Source organism: Metopolophium dirhodum, chromosome 3, assembly GCF_019925205.1.
Source record: "Metopolophium dirhodum isolate CAU chromosome 3, ASM1992520v1, whole genome shotgun sequence".
Taxonomy (NCBI): domain Eukaryota; kingdom Metazoa; phylum Arthropoda; class Insecta; order Hemiptera; family Aphididae; genus Metopolophium; species Metopolophium dirhodum.
Window position 1 is genome coordinate 30,815,985 of NC_083562.1, and position 19,766 is coordinate 30,835,750.

At 40.7% G+C, this 19,766-nt stretch overlaps 7 protein-coding genes across 7 annotated transcripts; 5 read left to right on the top strand and 2 right to left on the bottom strand.

Annotated features, from left to right (window-relative positions):
• The first annotated feature begins 1,055 nt into the window (after nt 1-1,055).
• Nucleotides 1,056-1,781, top strand: LOC132942075 (histone H1A, sperm-like). The gene has a single exon (XM_061010378.1). It carries the CDS (start codon nt 1,127-1,129, stop codon nt 1,739-1,741), a length of 615 nt encoding a protein of 204 aa, XP_060866361.1. The 5' UTR covers nt 1,056-1,126; the 3' UTR covers nt 1,742-1,781.
• Nucleotides 1,782-3,828: 2,047 nt separating this feature from the next.
• On the bottom strand, nt 3,829-4,888 carry LOC132942077 (histone H2B-like). The gene has a single exon (XM_061010380.1). The coding sequence runs from the start codon at nt 4,675-4,677 to the stop codon at nt 4,297-4,299; it is 381 nt and encodes a 126-aa protein (XP_060866363.1). The 5' UTR covers nt 4,678-4,888; the 3' UTR covers nt 3,829-4,296.
• A 136-nt stretch (nt 4,889-5,024) lies between these two features.
• On the top strand, nt 5,025-5,509 carry LOC132942079 (histone H2A-like). Its single transcript, XM_061010382.1, has one exon. The coding sequence runs from the start codon at nt 5,085-5,087 to the stop codon at nt 5,460-5,462; it is 378 nt and encodes a 125-aa protein (XP_060866365.1). The 5' UTR covers nt 5,025-5,084; the 3' UTR covers nt 5,463-5,509.
• A 2,382-nt stretch (nt 5,510-7,891) lies between these two features.
• On the top strand, nt 7,892-8,377 carry LOC132942081 (histone H4). Its single transcript, XM_061010384.1, has one exon. It carries the CDS (start codon nt 8,020-8,022, stop codon nt 8,329-8,331), a length of 312 nt encoding a protein of 103 aa, XP_060866367.1. The 5' UTR covers nt 7,892-8,019; the 3' UTR covers nt 8,332-8,377.
• A 1,981-nt stretch (nt 8,378-10,358) lies between these two features.
• On the top strand, nt 10,359-11,084 carry LOC132942076 (histone H1A, sperm-like). The gene has a single exon (XM_061010379.1). The coding sequence runs from the start codon at nt 10,430-10,432 to the stop codon at nt 11,042-11,044; it is 615 nt and encodes a 204-aa protein (XP_060866362.1). The 5' UTR covers nt 10,359-10,429; the 3' UTR covers nt 11,045-11,084.
• Nucleotides 11,085-13,131: 2,047 nt separating this feature from the next.
• LOC132942078 (histone H2B-like) lies at nt 13,132-14,016 on the bottom strand. Its single transcript, XM_061010381.1, has one exon. The coding sequence runs from the start codon at nt 13,978-13,980 to the stop codon at nt 13,600-13,602; it is 381 nt and encodes a 126-aa protein (XP_060866364.1). The 5' UTR covers nt 13,981-14,016; the 3' UTR covers nt 13,132-13,599.
• A 4,661-nt stretch (nt 14,017-18,677) lies between these two features.
• LOC132942080 (histone H2A-like) lies at nt 18,678-19,135 on the top strand. The gene has a single exon (XM_061010383.1). It carries the CDS (start codon nt 18,711-18,713, stop codon nt 19,086-19,088), a length of 378 nt encoding a protein of 125 aa, XP_060866366.1. The 5' UTR covers nt 18,678-18,710; the 3' UTR covers nt 19,089-19,135.
• Nucleotides 19,136-19,766: the final 631 nt, after the last annotated feature.

Genomic DNA, 19,766 nt, shown 5'->3' on the forward strand with positions numbered 1-19,766 from the left:
GACGGACACAACAAATGCGTGTACGTGTACAGGCCACGACGTTGCGCAGGTGAACCGTAAACAATTCACGTTCATTTTTTGTTTTATTTTTTTAACTTTTCGTCTATCCAGATATAACGCGATGAGACTCCTGAACACCTATTTGCAGTTGTTAATATGACTACTTGTCTTGAGGTCGATCAGCACACATTTTAAGATTATTTATTTATTTTATTTGAATTTAAAATTTTGGAAAACATTAAATATTTAAACAAAATCGACAGGAGTTTAGGAAACGTTAACCTAACCTAACCTAACCTAACCTAACCTAACCTAACCTAACGTCAGGAGTTTAGGAACGAGAAAATGTGTTGTTATCGATCTCAAGTAAATATTTTAATGTATTCAAATCAGTTTTCAAACGTCTTATCACGCTATCAGGTCCATCGGTAGGTCGGGACAAAAAGTGCATACAAATGAACATAAATTGTTGGTAATCTGCATTGAGTTTCGACCGAAGTCCTCTGACAATGTGTCATTATAATTATTTATTCAACATGATTTCGGTTAAGTACGATGAAGACGAGATTTATTGATAAAGTCTGCCTCGTTAAAATTTCAGGTAGAAACGCCGGTGACGCCGTGCCGTAGCAGAGTCCTAAAACCGTCATATTCGAACAGCCGCTGTTCGTCGGGAAATCGGTCGATTGGAAATCTGCAAATTCTATGGTCTCGGGAAACTCGTGGAGAATTAATCCAAAATATTTTTGTAAATTTTCGTCTGGTTTCAGTCATACGGCAGACATTCAAATACGGTTTACGAAAACCCGGTCGGAAGTGTGGAAATAACGACTTGTGGTGGTTTCGTGGTACTGGGTGGCGATGCAATAATCATTGGCGATCGTTTAGAATTTAGTTAGCTTTCCAAAAAGTTCAAAGCCAGATTTTTACCACCATTTCCCGTTGAGATATTGTGAAAAACGATTGTACAACCGTAGCTCGGAGGACGACGCGAATCACACTGGTTTACTAGTTGGCACGGTGCACTGTATATATTTACACATTTTTTAACACACTTGGTATCGCCACAGTGAACAGTCGATTGTCCATCGTTTTAAATATATACCTGAACAATTTCATCATCAACATGACAGACACCGTCGCTACAACTCCGGCTCCAGTCGCCGCATCGCCGGCCGCGAAGAAGTCTCCTGCCAAGAAGAAGTTGTCGGCTTCTAAAGTCAAGAAGACCGTTGCGTTGCACCCGACCACCGCCGTGATGGTCACGTCGGCCATCAAGGAGCTCAAGGAGAAGAAAGGTTCGTCGTTACCGGCCATCAAGAAATACTTGGCCGCCAACTACAAAGTCGATCCCGCCAAGCTGGCGCCTTTCATCAGGAAGTTTTTGAAAGCCGCCGTCGCCAACGGTACCGTCGTCCAGACCAAGGGAACCGGCGCTTCGGGACACTTCAAGTTGCCCGTCGCCGAGGTCAAGCCGAAAAAGGCCGTTGTAGCCAAAAAGAAGAAATCCATCGTCAAAAAAGTCAAAGCCGCCGGAACACCGAAGAAGAAGAAGCTCGTAGCCGCCAAGAAACCCGCGGCGGGTGAACCAGCAGCCAAAAAAGCGAAAAAGACCGCTGCGGCGAAACCCAAGGCGACTACACCAAAGAAGGCCCCAGCCAAAGCGAAAAAGCCGGCCGCCGTCAAACCCAAATCGAAGAAGACTCCGATCAAGAAAACCGCAGCTCCCAAAAAGAAGTAGTGCGGTAGTGTTAAATACTATCCATCTTCCTCCCTTAAAACGGTCCTTTTCAGGACCACCAAATTTTATGACTCGCACTTCTCTCACCAACTATTATATTTTTTCATACATTTTTGTAAGCTCTACGATTGTATGACGCGTGATTTAGAAAAACATATTTTATAAAGTCTGTTCGCGTTTGGTCGTTTCAGACTATGGACGGGTGAGACGCACCCAGTTGCGGTTTGGATTATATTGCAATTAATTAAAATAAAAACATCGGTTACAATTGTTAAGGAATTCCCAAATTCAATGTTATTTATAACCGACTAATATAAACATTTAATTACGTCGAGATACTATTGCCCGTATCGGTATTTCTATAGGTTTTTCATTGATGAGTTATTTTTACAATGTTTTTACCAAATTCCTTGTGACCCGCACAATGGCTATTAACGACATGAATATTATTTATTATCAAATTATAATGTTATATTTATATCACCTGTGACAATCGCCAATTGTGTTGACGTTCTAATAATTCAAATAAACCGAGACGTGAATAGAAAGACAAGTCGTTAAGCGGTAAATAATATAACTAAATTAAGTCGCACATTTCGTTACGTTCGGGTTATTTTCATCAAATATTTCGATACTTTCAAGTTTCAGTTCGGAGCGGGACGAAGGCAGCTGTTTCTTCGGCGGCGGACATCTGAACGTCTGTCCTTGATACATATGACACAGCTCTACGTTTCATCGGAAGAGTCGGTGTTTACGCGTAAGTTTGTTTTAATTTTATTTTAGTGCTCAAATTTACCATTTTAGACTTGAATTGAATTAAATATTTATCGACACGGACGATTTGCTAACTCGGTGACGTATAAACGATTTAAATAATAATAACATTTTAATTACGTCGGTACATTATTGCTTGTGTCGGTATTTCTTTAGGTTTTTCATTGATGAGTTATTTTTAGAACGTTTTTACCAAATTCCTTGTTATCGACGGTAATAGCTGCACGGCGGCTATTAATGATACGAATATAAATCGTATTTATAGTATACTATTATATGTTTTCCAAGAAACATCATAGGGACCGATAAAATCCTTGAATAACCGGACGCCATTTTTTTTCGTGAATTTCTTTTTTACCCGACTATTTGCGTATGAATTATGCTGAAAAATACGGTTGAATCAGCGTTCGACGACGCTCAGCTGCTGTTTAGAACTCAACGCATTACCTACGTCATGTATTTTAAAATTTCATTCGAGTTTATTATTCAATAACAACCAATTTTTCTGGAGCCCTTATCAGTGTCACCAATGTATATGTCACCAGTAAAATATTACTACATATTTCAATGATACGTTTTGTGAAATTGTAAATTTTGCACGTTGTAATTTTGTGTTATTTAGCTACCTATTATCTATAGGTTTTGAGGTTAAAAAAAAAATCTAATAAAATTCGAAATTTACTTGTACCTATAAATAGCTCAAAAAGAGTAAAAATATTTTAATAATAATATTGTAAGATGTGTGGAAAATATAAATAAAAATATAATTTTTTTATCATAAATAAAATAAAATGTCATCTTGCCACCTGGGATATTATGATAATGTTATAATAAAAAATAAAAAAAACCCTTTTTTTAATGTTAAAAATATTACAATGCCGTTGTCGTACTTTTGGTACAACCGTGGCACTTGAACCAGAATTTGGCGGATGGTCGTTTTTGTTATTTGGATAGACTATATTATTTAATTTGGATAACTGTCGGGAATCGAATAATTCAACAGTGTAACAATATCCACGAGACCACGACGTATAAAACATACATTATAATTATACACGACACTAGCAGCCGATTATCGTCTGTTTATTTATAGATACTTTTGACCCGCGTTCTGGGGAAGTTTGATGAATAGGTACGCCATTTACCGAGTAAACACTGACATTGTTATAAATATATTTTTATTACTGATAGTCGATAAATAAACAATAATTATCCAGGATTCTCGGTGTTTATATGGCTTCAATTACGTAAGATACCGATTGTACCTAATTAAAAACCCGAAAGACCCATGTTGACATTACAGTCTGGTTAGGTATAGCTATTACTCACAGTCGCTCAAATATATATTAACGTTAATTTTTTCATTACCACTTATCGACCGACAGTTAACACATAATAATGAAATTTGCCGTGCCCATACGATTGGTTATTTTTAGCATGTTTTTGCCAAATCTCGTGTTTTCGACGGTAAAACCCGCACAACGTCTATTAATATCCATCGCATTTATAATAATACACACGATATTATATCATTCTATCAAAGAAGAACTCGATGTTTTAGTAAATTTCTTACGTAACCGGACAGCATTTTTTTTCGTTAACTATCCCGATAATCACGCAGTGCTCCCCGCTCTGTACACACTGCAAATGTTCAAAATATTCTACATGCGATAGTTTTAGTTCAAAAATAATGGTTGTTAGAGAACAGAAATTTTATAGCGATTGGTGGCCCTGAAAAGGGCCGTTTTAGTTGAGTAATGATATTTCACAAAACGGGAGACTTATTTGGAGCTGGTGTACTTGGTCACAGCCTTGGTTCCTTCACTGACGGCGTGCTTGGCCAATTCACCGGGCAACAAGAGTCGGACGGCAGTTTGGATTTCCCGGCTGGTAATGGTCGAACGTTTGTTGTAGTGGGCCAGACGACTGGATTCGGCGGCGATGCGCTCGAACAGGTCGTTGACGAAGCTGTTCATGATGCTCATGGCTTTGGACGAGACTCCGGTGTCGGGATGTACTTGTTTCAACACTTTGTAGATGTAGATTGCGTACGATTCTTTCCTCTTGGGCTTGCGCTTCTTGTCGGACTTGGCGATGTTCTTTTGTGCCTTGCCGGACGACTTCTTCATTGCTTTGCCCGCCGATTTTCCTCCTGGAGCCATTTCGAATAATTGTAAATAGACTTGTTGACGACTGAAACGTTGTGTACTGAGTGATAATTTGACATTACATCACTGGGTATATATTACCAAACCCAAGCGACATTCCGTTCGTTTATTGGTGTAAAAACCCACAGTGATGACGGTATAAATAGAATCGTCGATTAGTCCATAACAACGGAAAATGGAAATTTCTCCACGAGTACGTTTCACGATTATGTCGAACGAAAACCACAACGTTTGGTAATGAAAATCAACCGAACGGTGTGACGTAGTATCGTAGTGTTGTTATCTCTGTCCAATCACAGAATTGCTGTCCACAATTTTACTATATAAACGAAAATTTCGGGAAAATTATACATCAGTCTCATCTAGTATCGAATCTGAACCATACCAAGCACTATAAAATCATGAGCGGACGCGGCAAAGCAGGAAAATCGAAGGGAGGCAAATCCAAGACCAGGTCGTCCCGCGCCGGACTCCAGTTCCCGGTCGGTCGTATCCATCGTCTGTTGAGAAAAGGAAACTACGCCGAACGTGTCGGAGCCGGAGCACCGGTATACCTGGCCGCCGTCATGGAGTACTTGGCAGCTGAAGTTTTGGAGTTGGCCGGTAACGCGGCCCGTGACAACAAGAAGTCTCGTATCATCCCCAGACATTTGCAATTGGCCATCAGGAACGACGAGGAGTTGAACAAATTGTTGTCCGGAGTGACCATCGCTCAAGGTGGTGTGTTGCCCAACATCCAAGCCGTGCTCTTGCCCAAGAAGACCGAGAAGAAGGCTTAACTTTGATACCCCTTACCCAACAAACACAGTTAATAAAACGGCCCTTTTCAGGGCCACCAAAATCAAAACAAACGTCCGTCCGAAGTTTTTTCAGCAGATGCACTAGACAGTGTAGGTAGTACTACACGTGTAGCTGTTGTTGCTTTCAGATTTTTAAGCGAATGCCTTGACATTTTTTAATCGAGACCGGGCGCGATTTTACATTAAATACACTTGGATAACGATTCTGAAGTGACTTAATTCCATTTCCTTCATATTTCGAGGAAGCCGTCACGTCTTGTGGCCTTTAACCTTAAAAATCGGATTAATAAAAAATGATCACATCGAATTATTAATAGGTACACTGTCAAAATAAGATGGCTCGTCGTCAAACGAATGTTTCTAATTAGACGCTAATTTTACTCAAATATGGCTACGCTGACCACTGGCGGCTTACAAAACAACGTTTTTATTAAAAAATTATATTTTTTATCCTTATAATTTTTTAAGTTTTTTACTCTTTTATACGACAACGTGGTGTTTTTTAATTTTATATTCCAAAGCAGAATATTTTTCTTAGTATTTCGATACATAGAAGTGGACAAACATTTCGCGGGGTAACCCCGTAACACTCCACTCCGCTCATCTAAACTTTAAATACTTATAACTCATCAACTACTCGTCCCAAATTCGGTTTTCATGTATCGAAACACCAAGAAAAATATTCTGCTTTGGAATATAAAATTAAAAAACACTATGTTGTCGTATAAAAAAGTAAAAATCTAAAAAAATTATAAGGATAAAAAATATTTAAAAATATAATTTTTTTAATAAAAACGTTGTTTTATAAGCGATTTGAAACGATGTAAAAAAAAAAAAAAATTTACACTTTATGAAATATTGATTGTTGTTTGATAAAAGAATCGCCCGGTGTTAACTGTATAAGTAGAACAAAATATTTTGACGGTTTGATTGTGACATTAAAAATAATCTAGTTATGTTGTATAATTTGACAAGACGGTAATCAGATGATTAGCAATCAAACAATGAAATACAAAATGAATTCTAAAAATATTCTAATAGGTATCTGTTTTCGGTTATTTGGGAAATGACGACGCGATAAAGTATCGAGATTAGTACTTAACTGTATTGTAAATACCGTGATGCGGGTATTACCGTCGATAACAAGACATTTGGAAAAACATTCTAAAAATAACCCCTTTGTATGGTTAGGTTAGGTAACCTAACCTAACCGGGACAATTCCGTTATTATGTGTTGTTGTCTGTCGATCCGTGGTAATGAAAATATTAATATCAACACGTGAGCGACTGAATAAGTTATACCTAACCATATTATTATACCCGTCTACAATGTCAACATGGGTCTTTCGGAATTTTTAATTAGATACTATCGGTGTTTTACTTAATTGAAGCCATGTAAACACCGAGAATCCTGGACAATTATTGTTTATTGATCGATAATAAAAATGTCAATGTTTACATGGTAGTAAATGGCGTACACCTATTTATCAAACTTCGTGACAAGAGTATCTATAAATAAACAGACGGTAGTCCGCCGGCTGGTGGTGTCGTGTATTATAACGTATGTTTTAAACGTCGTGGTCTCGTGGATATTGTCACACCGTTGAATTATTCGATTCCTGATCTTATAATTTTGGCCTGGGTTGTTCATTTATTATTGTCCGGTTTTGTAAAATATGTATATAATAGAAATATACTGCCGCTAATGCAAAACTAACACAATCACTATTATACGTGCCCATCGCCAGAATACAAGTACGTATTGGTGGCCCTGAAAAGGGCCTTTTTAAGGTATGATAACTAATGACGATGATCAAAGTTAAGCACGTTCACCGCGGATACGACGGGCCAACTGGATGTCCTTTGGCATGATGGTGACACGCTTGGCGTGGATCGCGCAAAGATTGGTGTCTTCGAACAGACCTACCAAGTATGCCTCGCTAGCTTCTTGCAACGCCATGACCGCGGAGCTCTGGAAACGCAGGTCGGTCTTGAAGTCCTGGGCGATCTCGCGCACTAGACGTTGGAACGGCAATTTGCGGATCAAAAGTTCTGTGCTCTTCTGATAACGACGGATTTCACGGAGGGCAACGGTTCCCGGACGGTAACGATGTGGTTTTTTCACTCCTCCGGTGGCGGGTGCGCTCTTACGTGCGGCTTTGGTGGCCAACTGTTTCCTGGGCGCCTTTCCGCCGGTAGATTTACGAGCTGTCTGCTTGGTACGTGCCATTGCGCTGCTGGATTAGATTGTTCTGGATTGGTGTGCAAAACGTGGATGTCGGACGACTGATGTGGTTCGAACACACTGTCGACCGGTATATATACGTAAATGGGAACGGTATGCGTCGTCCTCATTGGACGATGTTTAACGTTTAGAATTTTAGCGGCGGGGGTGGGGGGATAACCGGTCATGGTTCCGATTGGTGGTTCGGTGTCGTGAGAAACGTTTAAAAGGGACTGCGACCTGAAGAAAAGTATCAGTCAACGTTCAGTTCACATCCGAGCAAGTTGTCCAACACTATTTCCAACATTCAAAATGACAGGACGAGGCAAAGGAGGAAAAGGTCTGGGAAAAGGAGGCGCGAAACGTCATCGTAAAGTGCTCCGTGATAACATCCAGGGAATCACCAAGCCCGCCATCCGTCGGTTGGCTCGCCGAGGCGGTGTTAAACGTATTTCCGGTTTGATCTACGAAGAGACCCGTGGAGTTCTGAAGGTATTCCTGGAAAACGTGATCCGTGACGCAGTCACGTACACCGAGCACGCCAAGAGGAAGACCGTCACCGCCATGGACGTCGTGTACGCTCTCAAACGACAAGGTCGTACTCTGTACGGTTTCGGAGGTTAAATACTTACTTCTGAAGTTTAAAAACATCTTAAAAAGGCCCTTTTCAGGGCCACCATATGATGATGCCATAATATGTCGTTTATAGTACCTTAGAATAAAGAAATATTCCGTTCAAGTTGGTGGTTATTCGTAGGCGTAAATGATAATTCCCAATTTGTTTAAGAAAACACGCGGAATAACGCTCCGAATATAATAGATTATATTCTATAATATTTTTTTTTCATGATTATAATTGAAATACTACCGTAAGTCAAAACATAGAAATAACGTTACGCTGATAACCGTAATCTTGTTATGATATTATTATATTGCGGGACTTCGAATTCAATATTACAAAAAAAGCTTTTTTGCGAATTCCAGTGGTGATTCACTATTTCACTACGTCATTCGTTTCGTGAACCTACCATGAATAAGCTATGAGGTTTTTGTTTAATGATTTATTTTTAGAATGTTATTTTTCGAATTTCATTATGTACATTATAATTGTTATATTACAAGAAACATCGGTTCCTATAATACGATAGATTAACCATGATGACATGTATAATAGTATAGGTGCTATAAACACGATAGATATTCATATTATTAATAGCCGTTGTGCGGGTATTACCGTCGATAACAAACAATTTGGTGAAAACATTCTAAAAATAACTCACCAATGAAAAACCTCAAAGAACGATATTGAGAATACTGGCAAAAAGGGTGTCCAAACACGTAGAAAATGTAAACTATTGTTGTAGGAACTAAAATTCAGAAAATTTGTTTCTATAGAAATACCGGGACGGGGAATAATAATAATATCTCGACGTAATTAAACGTCATTATAAGTTAAATCATTGATGCAGTTATAAATAAAATTTCATTTGGGAAATTCTTAATCCATGGTTTTATTTTAACTAATTACAACGAAACTTTGAATTAACTGAGGGCATTGCGTGAATTTTTTCATGTACTTTATCACTTGTAAGACGGACACAACAAATGCGTGTACGTGTACAGGCCACGACGTTGCGCAGGTGAACCGTAAACAATTCACGTTCATTTTTTGTTTTATTTTTTTAACTTTTCGTCTATCCAGATATAACGCGATGAGACTCCTGAACACCTATTTGCAGTTGTTAATATGACTACTTGTCTTGAGGTCGATCAGCACACATTTTAAGATTATTTATTTATTTTATTTGAATTTAAAATTTTGGAAAACATTAAATATTTAAACAAAATCGACAGGAGTTTAGGAAACGTTAACCTAACCTAACCTAACCTAACCTAACCTAACCTAACCTAACCTAACGTCAGGAGTTTAGGAACGAGAAAATGTGTTGTTATCGATCTCAAGTAAATATTTTAATGTATTCAAATCAGTTTTCAAACGTCTTATCACGCTATCAGGTCCATCGGTAGGTCGGGACAAAAAGTGCATACAAATGAACATAAATTGTTGGTAATCTGCATTGAGTTTCGACCGAAGTCCTCTGACAATGTGTCATTATAATTATTTATTCAACATGATTTCGGTTAAGTACGATGAAGACGAGATTTATTGATAAAGTCTGCCTCGTTAAAATTTCAGGTAGAAACGCCGGTGACGCCGTGCCGTAGCAGAGTCCTAAAACCGTCATATTCGAACAGCCGCTGTTCGTCGGGAAATCGGTCGATTGGAAATCTGCAAATTCTATGGTCTCGGGAAACTCGTGGAGAATTAATCCAAAATATTTTTGTAAATTTTCGTCTGGTTTCAGTCATACGGCAGACATTCAAATACGGTTTACGAAAACCCGGTCGGAAGTGTGGAAATAACGACTTGTGGTGGTTTCGTGGTACTGGGTGGCGATGCAATAATCATTGGCGATCGTTTAGAATTTAGTTAGCTTTCCAAAAAGTTCAAAGCCAGATTTTTACCACCATTTCCCGTTGAGATATTGTGAAAAACGATTGTACAACCGTAGCTCGGAGGACGACGCGAATCACACTGGTTTACTAGTTGGCACGGTGCACTGTATATATTTACACATTTTTTAACACACTTGGTATCGCCACAGTGAACAGTCGATTGTCCATCGTTTTAAATATATACCTGAACAATTTCATCATCAACATGACAGACACCGTCGCTACAACTCCGGCTCCAGTCGCCGCATCGCCGGCCGCGAAGAAGTCTCCTGCCAAGAAGAAGTTGTCGGCTTCTAAAGTCAAGAAGACCGTTGCGTTGCACCCGACCACCGCCGTGATGGTCACGTCGGCCATCAAGGAGCTCAAGGAGAAGAAAGGTTCGTCGTTACCGGCCATCAAGAAATACTTGGCCGCCAACTACAAAGTCGATCCCGCCAAGCTGGCGCCTTTCATCAGGAAGTTTTTGAAAGCCGCCGTCGCCAACGGTACCGTCGTCCAGACCAAGGGAACCGGCGCTTCGGGACACTTCAAGTTGCCCGTCGCCGAGGTCAAGCCGAAAAAGGCCGTTGTAGCCAAAAAGAAGAAATCCATCGTCAAAAAAGTCAAAGCCGCCGGAACACCGAAGAAGAAGAAGCTCGTAGCCGCCAAGAAACCCGCGGCGGGTGAACCAGCAGCCAAAAAAGCGAAAAAGACCGCTGCGGCGAAACCCAAGGCGACTACACCAAAGAAGGCCCCAGCCAAAGCGAAAAAGCCGGCCGCCGTCAAACCCAAATCGAAGAAGACTCCGATCAAGAAAACCGCAGCTCCCAAAAAGAAGTAGTGCGGTAGTGTTAAATACTATCCATCTTCCTCCCTTAAAACGGTCCTTTTCAGGACCACCAAATTTTATGACTCGCACTTCTCTCACCAACTATTATATTTTTTCATACATTTTTGTAAGCTCTACGATTGTATGACGCGTGATTTAGAAAAACATATTTTATAAAGTCTGTTCGCGTTTGGTCGTTTCAGACTATGGACGGGTGAGACGCACCCAGTTGCGGTTTGGATTATATTGCAATTAATTAAAATAAAAACATCGGTTACAATTGTTAAGGAATTCCCAAATTCAATGTTATTTATAACCGACTAATATAAACATTTAATTACGTCGAGATACTATTGCCCGTATCGGTATTTCTATAGGTTTTTCATTGATGAGTTATTTTTACAATGTTTTTACCAAATTCCTTGTGACCCGCACAATGGCTATTAACGACATGAATATTATTTATTATCAAATTATAATGTTATATTTATATCACCTGTGACAATCGCCAATTGTGTTGACGTTCTAATAATTCAAATAAACCGAGACGTGAATAGAAAGACAAGTCGTTAAGCGGTAAATAATATAACTAAATTAAGTCGCACATTTCGTTACGTTCGGGTTATTTTCATCAAATATTTCGATACTTTCAAGTTTCAGTTCGGAGCGGGACGAAGGCAGCTGTTTCTTCGGCGGCGGACATCTGAACGTCTGTCCTTGATACATATGACACAGCTCTACGTTTCATCGGAAGAGTCGGTGTTTACGCGTAAGTTTGTTTTAATTTTATTTTAGTGCTCAAATTTACCATTTTAGACTTGAATTGAATTAAATATTTATCGACACGGACGATTTGCTAACTCGGTGACGTATAAACGATTTAAATAATAATAACATTTTAATTACGTCGGTACATTATTGCTTGTGTCGGTATTTCTTTAGGTTTTTCATTGATGAGTTATTTTTAGAACGTTTTTACCAAATTCCTTGTTATCGACGGTAATAGCTGCACGGCGGCTATTAATGATACGAATATAAATCGTATTTATAGTATACTATTATATGTTTTCCAAGAAACATCATAGGGACCGATAAAATCCTTGAATAACCGGACGCCATTTTTTTTCGTGAATTTCTTTTTTACCCGACTATTTGCGTATGAATTATGCTGAAAAATACGGTTGAATCAGCGTTCGACGACGCTCAGCTGCTGTTTAGAACTCAACGCATTACCTACGTCATGTATTTTAAAATTTCATTCGAGTTTATTATTCAATAACAACCAATTTTTCTGGAGCCCTTATCAGTGTCACCAATGTATATGTCACCAGTAAAATATTACTACATATTTCAATGATACGTTTTGTGAAATTGTAAATTTTGCACGTTGTAATTTTGTGTTATTTAGCTACCTATTATCTATAGGTTTTGAGGTTAAAAAAAAAATCTAATAAAATTCGAAATTTACTTGTACCTATAAATAGCTCAAAAAGAGTAAAAATATTTTAATAATAATATTGTAAGATGTGTGGAAAATATAAATAAAAATATAATTTTTTTATCATAAATAAAATAAAATGTCATCTTGCCACCTGGGATATTATGATAATGTTATAATAAAAAATAAAAAAAACCCTTTTTTTAATGTTAAAAATATTACAATGCCGTTGTCGTACTTTTGGTACAACCGTGGCACTTGAACCAGAATTTGGCGGATGGTCGTTTTTGTTATTTGGATAGACTATATTATTTAATTTGGATAACTGTCGGGAATCGAATAATTCAACAGTGTAACAATATCCACGAGACCACGACGTATAAAACATACATTATAATTATACACGACACTAGCAGCCGATTATCGTCTGTTTATTTATAGATACTTTTGACCCGCGTTCTGGGGAAGTTTGATGAATAGGTACGCCATTTACCGAGTAAACACTGACATTGTTATAAATATATTTTTATTACTGATAGTCGATAAATAAACAATAATTATCCAGGATTCTCGGTGTTTATATGGCTTCAATTACGTAAGATACCGATTGTACCTAATTAAAAACCCGAAAGACCCATGTTGACATTACAGTCTGGTTAGGTATAGCTATTACTCACAGTCGCTCAAATATATATTAACGTTAATTTTTTCATTACCACTTATCGACCGACAGTTAACACATAATAATGAAATTTGCCGTGCCCATACGATTGGTTATTTTTAGCATGTTTTTGCCAAATCTCGTGTTTTCGACGGTAAAACCCGCACAACGTCTATTAATATCCATCGCATTTATAATAATACACACGATATTATATCATTCTATCAAAGAAGAACTCGATGTTTTAGTAAATTTCTTACGTAACCGGACAGCATTTTTTTTCGTTAACTATCCCGATAATCACGCAGTGCTCCCCGCTCTGTACACACTGCAAATGTTCAAAATATTCTACATGCGATAGTTTTAGTTCAAAAATAATGGTTGTTAGAGAACAGAAATTTTATAGCGATTGGTGGCCCTGAAAAGGGCCGTTTTAGTTGAGTAATGATATTTCACAAAACGGGAGACTTATTTGGAGCTGGTGTACTTGGTCACAGCCTTGGTTCCTTCACTGACGGCGTGCTTGGCCAATTCACCGGGCAACAAGAGTCGGACGGCAGTTTGGATTTCCCGGCTGGTAATGGTCGAACGTTTGTTGTAGTGGGCCAGACGACTGGATTCGGCGGCGATGCGCTCGAACAGGTCGTTGACGAAGCTGTTCATGATGCTCATGGCTTTGGACGAGACTCCGGTGTCGGGATGTACTTGTTTCAACACTTTGTAGATGTAGATTGCGTACGATTCTTTCCTCTTGGGCTTGCGCTTCTTGTCGGACTTGGCGATGTTCTTTTGTGCCTTGCCGGACGACTTCTTCATTGCTTTGCCCGCCGATTTTCCTCCTGGAGCCATTTCGAATAATTGTAAATAGACTTGTTGACGACTGAAACGTTGTGTACTGAGTGATAATTTGACATTACATCACTGGGTATATATTACCAAACCCAAGCGACATTCCGTTCGTTTATTGGTGTAAAAACCCACAGTGATGACGGTATAAATAGAATCGTCGATTAGTCCATAACAACGGAAAATGGAAATTTCTCCACGAGTACGTTTCACGATTATGTCGAACGAAAACCACAACGTTTGGTAATGAAAATCAACCGAACGGTGTGACGTAGTATCGTAGTGTTGTTATCTCTGTCCAATCACAGAATTGCTGTCCACAATTTTACTATATAAACGAAAATTTCGGGAAAATTATATATCATCATTCAACGTTCAGTTCACATCCGAGCAAGACGTCCTCTGCCAACTACTCTACAGCCAGCCGTTCACACCGCTTCAACAGGGCAACAGCGCCCACGGTTCACACCACGAACCTACAACCTCAAAACAGCCGTTCTCACTGCTTCAACAGGGCTCCAGCGCCCACGGTTCACACCACGAACCTTCAACTCAAACAGCCGTTTTCACCGCTCTCCAACAGGGCACCAGCGCCCACAAGTAAGCCGTCGCGGAAGCGACGTCCCTCCGTTTTAGCTGTCGTGGGGCCGCGCCCTCACATAGCCACAGCATCCCATCCCCTCCCTTTAACACACACACCCACGCCTATCAAACATGGGCAAAAAACGCAAAGGGGGAAACCCTCCTACCAACCACTTACTTAAAATATCACGTCAACGTTCTGCTCCCCCCTCTCCAACTCCGTCAGGAACTTCTGGCTCCGAAACTCTAGACTCCTTTTCTGACTCAAGCATCTCGACTCAACACTCTCATTCCTCACTAAACTCCGTACTATCTACAGATACATTACTTCCTGCATCAACCAACCCCGTCCCAACAACCCAATCACCGTACAAATCTCCAACAATCCCCAGACCACCTCCCATAATCCTGAGCTCCGTTTCCTGGCGTAAGGTCGCGCCCACCATTTACGCACTCCCCAACTTGCAACCAAGCTCTCTGTCGGCCAAGGCCTCCGGCGAACGGGTGACCTTAAAGGCCGCCGATGCGACCCTTTTCCGGCTAATCCAAAAAACCCTACTGAAACTTAGTATCGAATTCCACACCTTTTCACTCCCCGAAGAACGATCCCTTAAGGTAGTTCTGAAGGGAATACCCAATGACATAACCTCTGATGAACTCAAGGACGAACTTGAGTCCCTGGGTTTTTCCGTTAAATTCGTCCGCCGCTTTGGAACCCCAGACAAACCAATGCCTATATGTCTCGTGCATATCGCTGCCAACCCGACTGCCAAGGATATATTTCTCCTCACTAACTTGTTCTACTTAGAAATCTCGGTCGAACCCCTTAAACCCTCCGGCCCAGCCCAGTGCTTCTCGTGCCAACGCTTTGGCCATGGTTCCCGTAACTGTGGTCACCCGCCACGGTGTGTTAAATGCGCTGGTAACCACGCTGCCAACGTCTGCCCCAAAACCCCTGAACTTGCTCCGACTTGCTGCAACTGTGGCGGTCCGCACACGGCAAACTTTCGAGGCTGCCCCCACTTCTTGGCCCAAAAACAGCAAGTATCTCCACCACCGAACCAAAAGTCCGCCCAACAACAAGTCTCACAGCCAATCCCGACCTCTCCTCCACCACCACCTCCCCACCAGCAAAACTCTACAATCACTTACTCTGCAGCAACTTCTAAATCAGCGAACACTTCTCTAGTTTCTCCAGTCCCACAATTTAACTTACCAATTATTCTCAACCTGCTCACCAACCTACTGACTGCACTATCTAACAATCAAGATCCAAAATCACTCATAGAAACTACAATTAAAACATTCCTGTCCATTCTCTCACCCCAAAATGAATAACTTAAAAATCCTATTTTGGAACTCCAACGGTATCAAAAACAAACTCAACGAACTACGCTCCCTCGCTCTCCTACTGAAAACTGACATAATCCTACTAAACGAAACCCGTCTATCTCCTTCTACCCAACTTCACATTCCAAATTTCTTCACATACAGGAATGACCTGCCGCCCGTCCGCGGCTCGCCTGCTCACGGCGGCACGGCTGTTCTAATCCACCGACGCATCATTCACCAACCTATAACTCTTAACACACTCATTCAAACCTCTTCTGTCCTCATCCAACTAAACGGCCACGAAGTCCTTGTATCAGCGGTATACAAACCACCAGGTGCAACACTCACGTCTCACGACTTGGACTTGTTGACCCAAAGTGCCGAATGGCAAATCTCTGCAGGTGACTACAACGCCAAACACCCTCTCTGGTATAGCCACTCGACAAACGCTGCCGGTCGCGTACTTTTCGACCACGTTCAACAATCGGACTATACCATTACTGCTCCCTCATCCCCCACACACTTCCCGACAAACGCTAGATACAGACCTGACATACTTGACATAGCACTCGTTCGACTACCTTATCCTACTCAAATCGACAACCTCAACGAGCTATCTTCTGACCACAACCCTATCCTTCTGGAGACCTTGTGTACTCCGGTATCATCGTCCCCTCCAACGACTATCCGCTTCATTAACTGGACAAAATACAAGACAATCCTATCCAACTTACCAAACCCAACTGAACGACCGACCATCAACAGTGAGTCGATCGACTTGGCAATTGATACTCTCACCAAAAACATTCAACACGCGATCGAAGCTAGCGTATTTACCCCTAAACACAAAAACTCTTCCTTTTTACTACCTGACTACATAAAACTTGAAATAACGGAAAAAAACCAATTACGCCGTCAATGGCAAAGAAACCGTGACCCGACTACCAAACGTCAACTTAACGCCAAAATCTCACTAATCAGAACTTTACTCGAAACTCACAAAACTGACCAGTGGGACATTTTTCTTAATTCTCTTGACCATCAGGACGGCTCTATATACAAACTAAACAAATGTCTCCTCCACAAACGTCCTGCATCCCACCCTCTCACCGGCCCCAACGGTCTAGTTTTTCCGGCCATCGATCGAGCCGAGCTGATAGCTGACTCTCTCGAACTCCAATTCCAACCAAACCCTGGTCCCGACCTTCCAGAAGTTTCTGCCCACTCCAACTTACTTCGAAACATAAGTATCACCAAATCTAATTTATTCACCACCCCTGGCACAATCCAAAAAAATCATAAACAACCTCCGCAAAAAGAAAGCCCCTGGTGTCGATCTCATCACCAACACTGCTCTTAAATTTCTACCGAATAACATTCTACTTTCCTTAACACAAGTTATAAATTGCTCCCTCAGAATTTGCTACTTTCCACGTGCTTGGAAAAAAGCAGTAATAATTTCCATCCCTAAGCCGGGTAAAGATCACAAACTTCCCGAAAATTACCGACCCATCGCTCTACTCTCCTCAATATCAAAAATTTACGAACGAATCATCCTCTCTCACCTTCAAACCAATCTTCGAGACAAAATCCGCCCAGAACAATTTGCTTTCAGACCTGAACACTCTACCACTCTACAACTGACCAAACTTACTCACCAACTTAGTCAGAACTTTAACAAAAACGTTAACACCGCCTCCATTTTCCTTGACGTGGAAAAAGCCTTCGACCGGGTCTGGCACGTCGGCCTCCTCTACAAACTGTCCCAACTCAACATCTCGACTGAAATCGTTAAAATCATCGAATCCTTTCTCACTGACCGCACTTTTGTCACAAAAATCGAAGACTCATTCTCGTCCACCAGACACATACTCGCAGGCGTCCCTCAAGGATCCTGCCTTTCACCTACTCTCTACTTGACTTACATTAACGACATACCAACAACTCCTAAAGCTCACCTCTCACTATTCGCTGACGACACTATGTTCTTTACTTTCGACAAAAACCCGAAACGCGCAGCCATACAATTACAACACCAACTCAACCTAGCTACCACATGGTTTCATCGCTGGAAAATCAAAATAAACCCTACCAAAACAATAGGTATTCTTTTCGGACGTTCCAATACTACTCACATCCCACCACTACTACTCGACAACCATCCAGTGACTTGGTCCAATCATGCCAAATACCTCGGCGTTACAATAGGACGCAAACTCACCTTCGACAAACACGTTCAAGACATCACCAAAAAAGCCACTCGCGTCCGCGGAATTCTTTACCCCATTCTCAACCGTTCTAGCCCTGTCCCAAAATCTTCAAAGCTCAATATTCTAAAACTCTACGTCTCTCCAATTCTTTCATATGCTGGCCCCTCTTGGGCTCCTTTCATCGGTCCCTCACATTGGAGACGTATCGAATCTGTTCAAAACATCGGCATTCGCACGATAACGGGTTTACCCACCATCGTTAAAAATTCGGTCCTTCTAAAATCGACAAATTTCAAATCTATTCAAAACTCCATTCGTTCCCAAACCAAATCAATGTTCTACAAAAATTCTTTCTCGAATCATACTTACATCCGACTTCTAGGTAAAACACACCCTCCCCCAAATACTAAACGTAAATTGAAACCCTACCCACTCTCTTGGGCAGACCAATAAATCTAACCATTTCTTCTTAATTTCCATCCACTAGTAGAGGCACAAGCCTGGAATAGTAAACGGCATAGCCATCCCTTTCAAAGCAAAGCAAAGCAAAAAATTATACATCAGTCTCATCTAGTATCGAATCTGAACCATACCAAGCACTATAAAATCATGAGCGGACGCGGCAAAGCAGGAAAATCGAAGGGAGGCAAATCCAAGACCAGGTCGTCCCGCGCCGGACTCCAGTTCCCGGTCGGTCGTATCCATCGTCTGTTGAGAAAAGGAAACTACGCCGAACGTGTCGGAGCCGGAGCACCGGTATACCTGGCCGCCGTCATGGAGTACTTGGCAGCTGAAGTTTTGGAGTTGGCCGGTAACGCGGCCCGTGACAACAAGAAGTCTCGTATCATCCCCAGACATTTGCAATTGGCCATCAGGAACGACGAGGAGTTGAACAAATTGTTGTCCGGAGTGACCATCGCTCAAGGTGGTGTGTTGCCCAACATCCAAGCCGTGCTCTTGCCCAAGAAGACCGAGAAGAAGGCTTAACTTTGATACCCCTTACCCAACAAACACAGTTAATAAAACGGCCCTTTTCAGGGCCACCAAAATCAAAACAAACGTCCGTCCGAAGTTTTTTCAGCAGATGCACTAGACAGTGTAGGTAGTACTACACGTGTAGCTGTTGTTGCTTTCAGATTTTTAAGCGAATGCCTTGACATTTTTTAATCGAGACCGGGCGCGATTTTACATTAAATACACTTGGATAACGATTCTGAAGTGACTTAATTCCATTTCCTTCATATTTCGAGGAAGCCGTCACGTCTTGTGGCCTTTAACCTTAAAAATCGGATTAATAAAAAATGATCACATCGAATTATTAATAGGTACACTGTCAAAATAAGATGGCTCGTCGTCAAACGAATGTTTCTAATTAGACGCTAATTTTACTCAAATATGGCTACGCTGACCACTGGCGGCTTACAAAACAACGTTTTTATTAAAAAATTATATTTTTTATCCTTATAATTTTTTAAGTTTTTTACTCTTTTATACGACAACGTGGTGTTTTTTAATTTTATATTCCAAAGCAGAATATTTTTCTTAGTATTTCGATACATAGAAGTGGACAAACATTTCGCGGGGTAACCCCGTAACACTCCACTCCGCTCATCTAAACTTTAAATACTTATAACTCATCAACTACTCGTCCCAAATTCGGTTTTC